Below are 12,536 nucleotides of genomic sequence, written 5' to 3'. Positions count from 1 at the left end.
CTGCTGGCAGCACAAAACACAAAAGAGCCATGCTGGCCAGCGCCCACACACAGTAGGTCCTCAGTAAATGGCAGTAATAATGACAGTCACCCGCTACCCCGATCCACCCCCCCACACACACACGAAGGCAGCTTGGAGATGACTGACAGCAGAAAGGGAAGCCCGGCAGAGGAACCCGGGGCGGCCAGAGCAATGAGACTGGAAGGAACAGGGGCTGCCCGGGCACACCAGGGCCCCCACTGTCAGCTGGTAGCCTCCATCACCACGCGAGAACATGGGCCCGCAACTACTGCCTCCTCCCACATTTCATAAAAAGCAACCTGAATTTTCAAGTGAAATTTCTCAGTTTTTAACATCTCCATGCAGGCTGAGCAAAATAGCCACAGGCCTCGTTGGACCCAGTTTGAAGGCTGCTTGCCTGAGACCGCACAGTGAGGAGCACAGGCTTTGGAGGGGAGCGGGCCCAAGTCAGGAGCCTCAGACGGGTCAGTGAGGAGCCTCGGCTACGCCCTGTGGCTCCAGACAGCTCACTCTACCTCTCTGAGCCTCCATGTCCTTCCTTGTAAAACTAGATCTACCCCTCAGCAGCTACAGTGAAGGGCTCAACCGGATGAAGCCTCAAAGGCAACCCAGGGTCTGGGACATTGGTTAGGGACTTGTATGTACAGTAGCCAGTCTTCTATTAGCATCACCAAGAATCCACTGGGGCTGGGAGGATGGAGGGACAGCATGATGAAGTGGATCTGGACTCTATTTCCAACGCCGCCATTGGCGGGAACTGAAGGAGTCCAGTGTCGTGGAGCGAATTAAAGCTGAGAAACACAGTCCTAGAGATGGTTGGTCTATACGGCCTTCTCACTGGCAGTGCTGGGTGGCAAGTAAAGCTGGGAGGAAATCCAATCTATAACATCACTTGTCTGGGCCACCAGAGATGCCTGGGTTTGAATCCCAGCCCCACTACTTGCTGGCTGCATGTTTCAGCAAGTTACTCAACCTCCCTGTGCCTCAGTGTCCTCCTCTGAAAAATAACGATCAGGATTGCAGATCGTTGAGAATATAGACCAGTGCCCAGCACGCTGAAAGCACATATTAATGTAGGCTGCTGTTGTTATTTTTATTGCTGTCATTATTGTTGGCCCTCCAGGGAGAGAACACTGAGCTAAACAAACCTCCACCTGCAGTTCTCCATGCCCGGCCTTCCTGAGCCTCCTCAGGAGCACGCGCAGTGGGGGAGAGCACGCCGCAGGCTCCACCCCCCACCAGCCCCACCCGCCTTGCTTACCTGAAGGTGATGGCGTAGGAGTCGCTGCCTTCCCGCTTCCGGATGAGGAAGGCGCCGTCCCGGGGAACTCTCATCAGCATGTCCTCCGCTTCTCCACGGCTCAGCCCGTCATAGTACCACCTGCAGCACGGAAGGGCCAGGTGAAGGGCCGCCCACAGAGGACACACCCACCTGAGGATGCCTCAAGTCCCCAGAAACCACCATGGAGACCTGTGGGCCTCCCATCCAAAACGTCTGTGAAGAGCGCATTTGTAAAAAGGCTACTAAGATATAGCTTGGGTGAAACATTGATCTAGTGCATCTGTTTGAAGTGTAAGACAATAAACCAACCCGCCTTTACTACTCCCCACCCCCACCTGCCTCTGAGTCGCCAGTACCAGGGGTGGCACAGAGAGCTGGAGCCAGAGGCCACAGCGAACAGCATTGTAGACAGAGGTGTTGTTTGTTTCATTGGTCCTTGCTTACTTGTAAAGTGAAATAGCAAAATTTAAAAGGCAATCTGTATGAATATAGACAAGAGAAATGAAAAATAAAGTTGCTGTGAGTTATGTGGCTTTCTCCAAAATGTGTACTTGAACAGCTTCCTGCTTAAAAATTTTTGTATTTGTCTTTGTCTCCAGAACTGGTTAACCCTTTGCAAGGCAGTACTGATATTCACTTTCCCAGGTAAAAAATGAAGGGAAACTTTTATCATTATATTTTCCTTGTTCACTGTCAGGACGAACAGGAACGATCTTTGACAAATAGAAAGACATCACTGGGCTAAAATTAATCTGAAATTATTTTGGACCAGTTCAGGACTGTGAAGATAAAGCAGAAAAAAAGGAAGGGAGAAGAAAGAATGGGGCAAGAGTAAGGGTATCTGGAAAGGAATTTGGAAACTGTGGCCCCCCTGGGAACTTTGGGGGGCCCCAGAGGAATTCGGGCCCCCACCCACCCACAAGGAAGGCTTTTCTGATGGATGACCTCAGTCGGCCGGGGTGTCTGCACCCGGCCAAACCCATGGATGTGCTGCCCCGAGAGCCTGGGCTCACGTACGGCTTTGACTCGTGGGGGTTGGGGTTGGGCACAGGGTCCGTGAGGCGCAGCTCGAACTCGGCGCAGCGCAGGTGCGTCCCGCGGTAGTACTGGATGAGGGCGTAGATGCTGGGGAACATGAGGTTGTCAGTCAGGTAGTACTTCATGACCCCGTCCTCCATGGTGGAGCGGATCCGGCAGTGCTGGACGCGGCCTGACCGCCTGTGGGCAGAGGGACAACATCAGAGCCCAGGCTGGGCCGGCTGGCCCTCCTGCACCTGGGCGTCGGGGAACACAGGTGGGGGCCAGATGTGCAGCCCGGGTCCCGACAGGGGGACACTAGGTGTGGCCACACAGGCCTCCCTCTGCTCCTAGAACAGACCCCAGGCTTTAGCACAGGCTGGTCCTTTTCTGGAATTCAGAACATTCTACCTCCCTCTTCCACCCACGGCCCCCTTTTACCAACATAACTCCTACTCTGGAGCCAGAAGACCCAGGTTCGAGTTCTGACCCTGCCACATGGGCTGTCCTCTCTGAGCTTCTGTATCATGATCCTAGTGGCCAAACGAGGGTAGTGATACTATTCACCTCAGAGAGCTTGTCCTGAGAGACCCCACACCAAATGCGCCTGGAATGCTGCCTGGTGTATGGTACGAATGTGTTAGCTATCAGAGTTATCTGTATTTTATTACAATTTTTATCCTTCAAGTCTCAATTTCAACACTACTGCAGGAAGTCTTCCCTCACCATCACCCTCCCCAAAATACTACATCAGATCCCTCTAACAGACCCCCAGTACCACATGAGATCCCTCTCTAACAGACCCCCAATACCACATAAGATCCCTCTCTGACAGACCCCCAGTACCACACGAGATCCCTCTCTGACAGACCCCCAATACTACATGAGATCCCTCTCTAACAGACTCTCATAACATCATGCATGTTTCTCATTGCACTTATCACAACTGCAATCATGTACCAGTTGTGTGATTAGATTAATCTTTCACTGTCCATCTTCCCCACCAGACTAATCTCCATCAGGACAGAGACCCTGCCTGTCTGATCACTGCTAAAGCACAATGCCTACCACAGAGCAAGCACTGGATAAATGTCTTTTAATGAATGAAGGCACAGATGAATGAGTGAGTGAATGAATGGATGCATGAGTGGAGGAGAAAGCTCACAACAGCGCGATAAGGCTGCTTTTAGAATGTCTGTTTCAGAGACAAGGGGAGGGAGAACCCAGGAGGCTGAGGGAACTCCCCAGGCTCATACCACCTGACCCAGGGCTGGGACTAGGGGAAGGGGAGTGAGGCCACATTGTCTTAAGTGCAGAGTCAGATCCTGTTTTTATTTAAAATGATGTTGATATTTTCTTCATTATCATTTTTTTTTGCATTACATTTTTAAAAAATATTGCATTGAAATGTCACTAATTGTGATTGCCAAGTTTTGGGCCTCACCCACTGCACCCAAGCCCTGCCCACACCACTCACTAAATGAAGTCTGGGTTCTGGTCCAGGCCTGCCCATGTCTGGCCTGAGCTCCCACAACTCGCCACCCAGCCCCCACCCCCATCCCACCCACTGCGAGCAGGCGGCAGGCGGCAGGCATGCCTCGAGCAGAGGGCCATTACCAGAAGGACAGGGTGTAGTCGTTGGGGAACCTCTCGCTCTCCCGCACCAAGAAGGTCCCGTCCTTGCCCCCCATCTCGGAGCAGTACTCCTGCAGCAGCTTCTCAGCACTCGTCCTCTTCTCCACCTTCTTGTGGAACCACTTCTCTCCAAAATGCAGCTCGGTGGGGGGCGTATCCTAGGCCACAGAGAGAGGAGGAGTTTCTGAGAACCTAGGCCAGACCCCCTGCATCACGAGACTGGTCCCTCTTCACACGCCTCAGCCTGCCCTCACCCCAAGAAGTCTGGGAAGACAGTTTCCACTGGCCTCACCTGCCCACTAACCTACTCTAGACAGCCCCCATCTGTGGTAGCCTCCTGAGACAAGGAGTGAGGGATCCCCAGTGGAGCCCTCATGCTATTGCAAAGGAAGTCTGAGAGCCATGCCCTGGGAGCGACACTCAAGAAACAGCACCAAGGATGGCCAGCAGCCTAAAGGGAAAGCTGGAGACCAGGCCAGGATGTGGGGCCAGACAGAACATCAAAGCCCCAGTTTTCTCCAGGGAGCACACGCCCTTCAAACCCTTCAGAAAGCAGGAATGACCCTTGAATCTCATTGGTTAAGTCCTAGACCAGTCAGCCAATCAGAGAAGAGCTAGGGAGACATTGGTACCCAAAGAGATGAGAGAAGCCACCTAGGTCTCCACCTACCTGGGGCACTTCTTCTTCCATGGTCTGTTCAATGTCGTCACTGAAGGACAGCTTGGCATCGGCGATGGCGCAATAGTGCCGAGTCCACTTCTGGAAAGTGCAACCAGCATTAACTTGTCCCCGAAGTCTCTACCCCATCAACTCGGAGGCCCAGAGTCCCTGCCTGGCAGCATCACCCTGGCATTACCTTGGGGCTCACCTTTCCCACCTTCAGACATTGATGGTGGTTCCACTAAATTCAACCACCTCTGAGACATGTCTTTTAAAACATCTATCTATTTGGAGTTTCCTTTTTTCATTTTCAGAACTTTTCTATTCAGTGTATCCAAGGGTAGATATGACATAATACCAAATTTCTATTTCATATTTAATTTGACAGCATCATGAATGATGGGACTGTTTTTTATGTCCTCACGACTTTTTCTTTTTTTTTAATGACCGTCTTTTTTCATTTCATTCACTTTTTAAGACTTACAGGATTCCTTAGCCAGTTTGCTTAGAGACCCTTTCTTCCACATTTCATTGTGACTCACTTCTTTCTTTAAACCTTAACCATTTTCAGTGTTTACTTCTAGGACATAAGAATAGACACGTAAAAATATACTCAAGTAGACGTGCACATTAGGTTCAGGGATACGAGAAGCAGTGTCAGGGCTCAAAATGCCTCTTCTCACCAGGAAACAAGTTTGCCTGTGGAACTGTCTCAGATGGGAAGAGATCGAGGAGTCAGGACAACTAAAAGCCTTGTTGCAGCCAGACTTGGTTCTTGGGCCAGAAAAAGGACAGTGGTGGACAAATGCGTGCTATCGGAGTAAGGCCCAGGAGTGAGTCAGTGCTATGCCGACATTAACCTCCTGGTTACAGCCATCGTACTCTGAGCGTGTAGGAGGTCAGTACTGGGGGAATCTGGGTGCAGGGTATATTCTTCATGTGTGCGGGTATGAGTGTAAGTATACAGATTGTTATATTGAACACAAAATTATTTCAAGACAAAGCATTAAAAACATAAAAGAAAAAGAAAGCTTCATTACAATGATAATTCACTTGGGTAAACATGGGAGGAAGGCAGGAACACCCCCATGCCATCCAGCAGGCCTCGGAGACGCTCGAGGTCTGGGAAGGGGTGGGTGCGCGGGGCTCACCTGGTCGATGGAGTCCCACATGTACAGTTCGCCCTGTTGCTTGTGCTCATCTTTCTTGTCCTCCATGTCGACATCCACGTCGCCGCGGGGGCCCAGCTTCTTATGCTGAGGGGGAAAGTACAGGTCGCCGGTCCCCCTCCAGACCCCAGTCCAGCACGTGTAAGCCGGCAGGCATCCATCTGCAGTGCCACATGGCGCCTTGGCATGGCCTGTCCTGCCGGCCTGGCTCCTCTCTCGAGACACCAGCTCTGCGCTGGGTGCCACCTCCTCAGAGAGCTGTCCTCAGCTCCTTGATCTGATAAGAGCCCACACTTCCCTTCCCACCCCTTCATTCGCTCTCTAGCCCTTGGAAGCTACTTTTCATGCTCTCAGTCTGTGTGTTTCTAGGTGCCTGTCTGCCTTCCGTCTTCCCCGCTAGAGTGTGAGTCCCGTGAGGACCACGCAAGTGGACCTTTAAAAACAGTTCAAGGTTCCCAGGGACTTTGTTTTGTTCCCTGTTGAATCTCCTGTGGTAGCTTAGCAGCGAGTAAGTGCGAATACTCAGTAAGTCCATGATACCACCCGCGTGCTGGGCTCTCTCCAGCACACAGAGGGCAAGGCGGGGCCACAGCCAGTGCAGGGGGCATGGGGCCTGCAGGGCAGCAGGAGGCACCCTGGGGTGGAGAGAGGGAAGAATGGGTGCAAACAGCACTGCCGCTGCTCTGTCGGCCGTGTGACCCAGGGCAGGTGGCCACGCTCCTCGGAGCCTCCCACTTCTCATCTGTAAGACTAACATGATGATGACGAGATGCTCACCTGGGTGAGTACTGACCACCTGCCTACACAAGCATGTGTAAATCCCAGGTAGTGGTGACCTGGTGAAGAGAGTTCGGGACAGGGGGTCAGACCTGGGTTTGAGTCAAGGCCTGTCGCCTTACTAGCTGCGTACCCTTGGTCGTGTGACAATCTCTTTCTCAATCTCAGTAACTTTCTCTGTCAACTGGGTGTAATGACATCCCTGTGGGTTCCTGTAAGCCAAGGGGCATTTAAGACACCTGCGAACATTAAAGCATGTCAGAAGGGGTCTGGCTTGCACAGCCTTGAATTAGTTCTTTGGCAGGAACTGAGCAGCTAAGTCACTTAATCTCTATACCACAGCACCCACACCTGCAAAGTGGGCTGGGGCCCAGGTAAGCCTTGCAGGGTTATGATGGGATGGGATCAGCAAACACAACCGTGCCTAGCCCAGGACCGGTGCGTGGCTGGTGCACACTGATTGTGTCACGAATGCTAATTCCATCCCCTTTCCCTGCAACAGGACAGGGTGAACCATGAAGTACCACGGCTGGGGCAGTGGTGGCTCTACAAGGGGACTTCACACCCAGAGACAAGAGCGGGACATCCCTGGAGACACATGGAGAGCTGTCCTGACAGAAACAGAGGGCAGTGTCAATGAGCTGGGAACAGAAATGGCATGAGGTCCCCTGAAGACTCAGGGACCGAATGCCTGAGAAGCTGTGGACCCTCCTGGCCTCAGATCCTGTCCTGCCTTCCCCTGGTGTCTCAGAGAAAAGTGTCCCAGGATCTTAGCCAAATCCTCCAAATATGCTGATGCCTTTAGACCTGCAGGCCCCAATGCCCCCTCACACCGTTGGCTACTACTTGTTGATGGGCCGGTCTCCCCACTAGACCGTGACCTCCTGGCACATAGGGACTGTCCCCAGTGTATCTGCCTAATAAATGCCTATCCATCCTTTCAGATCAGCCTGCTGTGGTCAGTGAAATCCACCTCGCTCCTTCCACTACTGGCTGCCCAACTAGAGACTGCATATCCCGGGCTCCCTTGCAGGTGATATGGTCCCGTGCCCAGGTTCTTGTGCACTGAACAGGGCTGGCTGGGACGTGTACAGCTGACATGTACGTTTACCAGAAATTGCTGGCCCTGGACCCTGGCACATGCCCCCTTCTTACTAGCTGGAGCTCCACCACGCACACTAGGGCGGCGCCCTCAGGCAGAACCTCCACCACTTGTGCCTTGGACTCCCTTTGAAGCCGGCAAGAAGACTGAGGACCCCTTTCTCAGAATAATGTTTATAATGTACAAGGTTATAAGACAGCCCTAACCAGTGTAGCTCTGTTGGTTGGGCATCGTTCTGTAAGCAAAAGGTCACCAGTTCAATTTCTGGTTGGGGCACACACGTGGGTTGCAGGTTCGGTTCCCAGTCAGGGCACGCATTCGAGAGGCAAATCCATCAATGTTTCTCTCTCACATCAGTGCTTCTCTCCCCCTCTCTCTCCCTCCCTTCCCCTCTCTGTAAAAATACATAAATAAACTCTTTAAAAAAAGTTTATAAGAGAAACTATGTTGAAATACAATTATTAGTATATTAAATAAAAAATATTTGCAATATACAAAATATGTGCTTTCTTTATTAATATCTTATATGAAGATGTAGAGGCAGCTCTAATAACTACCATAATTTCAAAGTGGTGACGCACCCAACATTACTCAGAAATATTTGCGGTAGCTGTGACTGTGATATGAAAATATCCATGATTTCTGCTGGTAGCAAAGCCCCAAGTGGTTTGTTGCCAATATTCATAAAGGAAGGAGATGTTAAGTTTTTACTTATAGGCTAATAAAAATAAAGAGGCAACATTTCCCCCAAGTTCCCACGTCACCCCCCCTGAGTTCTATCTGTGGATTTCTGGGGGATTGTGGAACCCCAGCTGAAAGCCCTCCCCTAGGAGACTGTAGAATAGGACCCAGGGTCCCTGGGTGACCTTGCAGGCCAGACTTCAAAGCTTCCAGAACACTCTCCTTCAGATGAGGAAGAAATAAACCCTTATATGCTTCAAGCCACCACATACCAGGTTTCTTTCTCCTAGTCATACAAGTGCCTAGTGTCGCCCTGTCCATGGCATCCTTGGCACTCCTGGGCACAGCAATCACTCATCTCTCCCACAGCACCTGGCATGCCACCCATGAGTGTATGCAGCCCTTTGGGGGCAACTGTTCATCTCCAGTCCACCTCCCACATTAGACTGGGAGCTCCCAAGGGTAAGAGCACCCCTAGCACCTTGCAAGCTAAGAGCACCCCTAGCACCTTGCAGGTAAGAGCACCCCTAGCACCTTGCAGGTAAAGAACATCCCTAGCACCTTGCACGGGGCTCGGAAAGGGGTGTGGTGAAGGTCTGCCCAAAGAATGAGTGAGTTAATCATTACATAGCACTGCAATGACACGGGTGCAGTTCTAAGCACACAGCACACTAACCACGTGGGAGCTATCATTATCCAGCCCCCAGACTGACGAGGACATACAGGCACCAAGAGGCTAACTGACCTTGCCAGGGTCACAGATTAGTAAGGATAGTGGCATGAGCCAGGGCAGTGGAACCTGGAGTCTAGTGCTGAGCCTCTGGCTCCCCTGAATGAATGACAGCAGCCCGAGGCCACTTACCTTGATGATGATCTTTTCCCGAAGCTGGCTGGGTGAGGGCAGCTGGTCGGCACTTGCCTCTGTGGGCTTCATCAGCAGCATGTCGCCAAACACCTCCTTGAACACTCTGGCCATGTAGCGCTGCTGTTCCACGCCACAGTGCTCCTCGATGGACAGGACCACAGGGAAGCTGCAAGTGGTGGGGGCAAGGAGGCAGGCCCTCCGTCTGAGCCTGCCTGGCAGAGCAGCTGCTGCCCCACCCAGGCCAACCCAGCGGAGGGGCAGGTGGGCTCAGCGTGGGGGGGCTGAGGTCACTGAACAGCAACACGATTTCCTAGTGCCAGTCTCCTCCAGGCTCTGAAACAAGTCAGCGACTTGTGCTCTTGGCCTGTAGGGGGCACCATCACTCAGCCAAGGACTTGGGAGTGACTTAAGATGGAGTGCAGGCTGGTATACTTGTGTCTCTGTGCGTGTCTGAATGTGGGGATAGGGAGGGGTGTCTGTCTGTCTGTTCAACCTTAGCAGTCTTTCCCTTAAAGGTGAACCACCGGGAAATCAGACAACTGACCTCGAGGTGACAAAGGCGTGGTCTTTGATGGCCTGCACGACATCATCAAACTTGATCTTGGTGGTCCGTGTCCAGCCGTGGTAGATGATGGGCTTCCCGTCGGGCCCGTCCCAGCAGTCCACTGTGGGGAGACACATGGGTCCTCACCACCGGTCCACCACTCGCCACCTCACAAGTCCACTGACAGCAGACACATGCCCGGCCGGTTAGAGATCAGCCCTGCCCCCTGCCCCCTGTGCCAGTTCAGTTACTAGAACACAGGGGACAAACCTAATAACTGCACTTAGGGGCCCCCAACATGAGGACAGGTGTTACCTGTGTTACCTGTGTGGTTACAGGAAGATTCTGGTTGTTTAAATAAAGATCCCTTTGTAATTCAATACATTTGTCCAAAAAAAAAAAAAAAACTATTTTAAGTGTTTCTCTTCTAAAAAGACATTTACATTGTGTTTTATTTTCTCATTTTACTTGTCTAAATCTTGGCTTGCTTTTTCTGCTGGTAGAAATAACAGGCAGCGATGTGAAAATTTATTCTGAAAGGTTCGGAGAGGAATATTCAGACAGAACTGGACTGTGTGGGAGGCGAGCACCCCCTGTTACGTCACCCCCCGAGGTAACGGGGGCTGGCAGTGTCAAACTTCATCTTTTCACATTCGCTCTTTCCCGAGAGGGGAAAAAGTATAAAATAGGCAATACTCTGTAAGAATAAGTGCTGTTAAAGTCTGATACCATGACACATTTTTTTAAATAAAGTTGGAGCCTAAACCACTGATTAGCTTTTTCACAGCCTAACACACCTATGAGCCTCTGGCAGTCGAGTCAGGCCAGGGAGTGAGAGACGAGGAGACGGGAGGAAGCGGCTGGACCCTGGGCATGCCCAGGTGCCTGGAATCACCTGTCTCGGGGCATCTGTGAGCAACCGTGACAAGAACAATCAGGATGGCATCCAGGGCTGGGCCAGCTGCTAACACTTGGAGGGCATTCGTTTGCCTTCCTCTAGAAAAAGCTCCGAAGGGAACCAGAGGAGGACAGAAGGCCCATAAAGCCGTTTTTGCTGCCAGCCTCCCAGGCCTTCCATTGTGTCAGGACGCCATCTAGATCGGTTTTGGGCCCCACCTGGCCAGGCTCCACACCACTCCTGTGGTGGGGGCAGGTTTCTTCTGGGGAGAGGTCCCTGCCACTGATGGCCACATCCCTTACCCCAGATGCTAGGAGCACTGGTGTCTCCCTCGGCCTGTCCTACCCACCCCCACTATTCACCTTTGAAACCAAAAAACCATCCAGCTGCAGGCGGCAGGGGCCAGCCAGTTCAACAATGGGGACCCCATTGTGCCTGCCCAGCAGAGGCATAGGTGGGCTTAGTAAGGGGGAGCAGAGGTCACGGAACAGCTGATAGTTTCCCAGCCCCAGCCTCCTCCAGGCTGTGGGGCCAGAGAGTGACTGGGGCTCTTGGCCTGTAGGGGGCGCCAACACTCAGCTGAGGAATTGGCAGAGACCATGAGCCTCTGTTAGAGGAGGGTATTATCTCCACCAGGAAAAGGCTACTCACACTCAATGCAGCGACAGCCCATGCGCAGGCAGCGGATGTATGCCTCTGTGGACGACTCACTCCGCAGCTGGTCACCTGTGAGGTACCTGAAGGAGAGAAGGCGGGCCTGCACCTCAGGGTGTCCCTGGGGAACTTCTCAGCCTAAGCCCCCAAAGGCCTGAAAATTCTTCCTGGCTAGAAAGACCCAGGGTTAGGATCTGGGCCGGAAACTTGCCATCGTTTGGCCACGCCTTAGACTCAGGCCACAATCACAGGATGTGAACAGTAACCACCCTGGTAATCCACGCGTAGGGTTGAGACCCTGTCTTCTTTTGAGAACTGGGTCAAAGAGTGTCAGGAGTGAGATTTACAGCACATGATAAATGAACTCTCCCCTGGCTGCCCATGGACCCTCAGTCTACACAGGGCAGAGACAGGCCATCATTTTAACATCAGGGAATCAGGCATTGAGTAAGTGACCAACAACTACTGGTGGAATTTACTATGCTGTGAACTACATGCGTCAGACATAAAAATACGTATTTTTATGTACTCTCCTCTTTCTCATGTTCCCCTGTAAGAGTTTATGTTCTTTAATTGTCTTCCAGGTTTAGCAGAGTTTACCATTCTAAGACACAAACTCTTACACCAACGGATGTAGTAGGGAAGAGAGAAGCATGAAACCAATTTGCCCCTGAAATGACTTTAGCTTACAAAATGCCTGGAGATAAGCTCAAGGGCCTGGCCAACCCCTGCCTGGAATGGCACTTGGGAAAGCACCAACCTACAGCTCTTGGCTGCCCATGAGCCAAGGCCCTCACCCTCGCACCGTGTAAGGCAGACTAGATACCGGAACTTAAGTGCAATGTCGTTTCTCTCTTCCAGTCTATTCTCTTTTTTACAATCAGGGTAATCTTCCAAAGATGTAAATTTCAGCAGGTTGCTCTCTGGCTTAAAAGCCATCAGCAGCTCCCATTGCCCCTGCTGTCACTTAAAGATTCCACTCAAACTGAACCCACCAGCCTTCCCTCCTGCCACACAACACCCCTTCTCCCACCCTGGATTCTACAGTCTAGTATTAACAGACACCTCCCAGTTCCTTCTGCCCCTGGACCTTTGCACATGCGGTCCCTCTGTCTAAAACCCTCTTTCTCACTTCACCACCTGCTCTCCTCTCACCAACTCCTGTCCCTTGATAAGAATCAAAGGAGGTCTTTTCTCCTCCAAGCACATGGGAACAGTGCTGTTCTGTCC

At 51.9% G+C, this 12,536-nt stretch overlaps 1 protein-coding gene across 2 annotated transcripts in view; it reads right to left on the bottom strand.

Annotated features, from left to right (window-relative positions):
• PLCG2 (phospholipase C gamma 2) overlaps positions 1-12,536 on the bottom strand; it is a 144,873-nt gene that overhangs the window by 54,456 nt on the left and 77,881 nt on the right. For both annotated transcript variants that reach the window (XM_028501928.2, XM_036012265.1), the window contains exons 12-19: positions 11,304-11,389; positions 9,755-9,875; positions 9,208-9,376; positions 5,768-5,872; positions 4,626-4,715; positions 3,938-4,113; positions 2,321-2,521; positions 1,283-1,402 (exon numbers count right to left, since the gene is read on the bottom strand). In XM_028501928.2, the coding sequence (XP_028357729.1) occupies positions 1,283-1,402; positions 2,321-2,521; positions 3,938-4,113; positions 4,626-4,715; positions 5,768-5,872; positions 9,208-9,376; positions 9,755-9,875; positions 11,304-11,389 (1,068 nt within the window). The remainder of the gene's footprint in view (positions 1-1,282; positions 1,403-2,320; positions 2,522-3,937; positions 4,114-4,625; positions 4,716-5,767; positions 5,873-9,207; positions 9,377-9,754; positions 9,876-11,303; positions 11,390-12,536) is intronic.

This window comes from Phyllostomus discolor, chromosome 12, assembly GCF_004126475.2.
Source record: "Phyllostomus discolor isolate MPI-MPIP mPhyDis1 chromosome 12, mPhyDis1.pri.v3, whole genome shotgun sequence".
Classification (NCBI taxonomy): domain Eukaryota; kingdom Metazoa; phylum Chordata; class Mammalia; order Chiroptera; family Phyllostomidae; genus Phyllostomus; species Phyllostomus discolor.
Note: the sequence above shows the minus strand (reverse complement) of the source record. Positions and strands in the feature narration are given on the sequence as shown.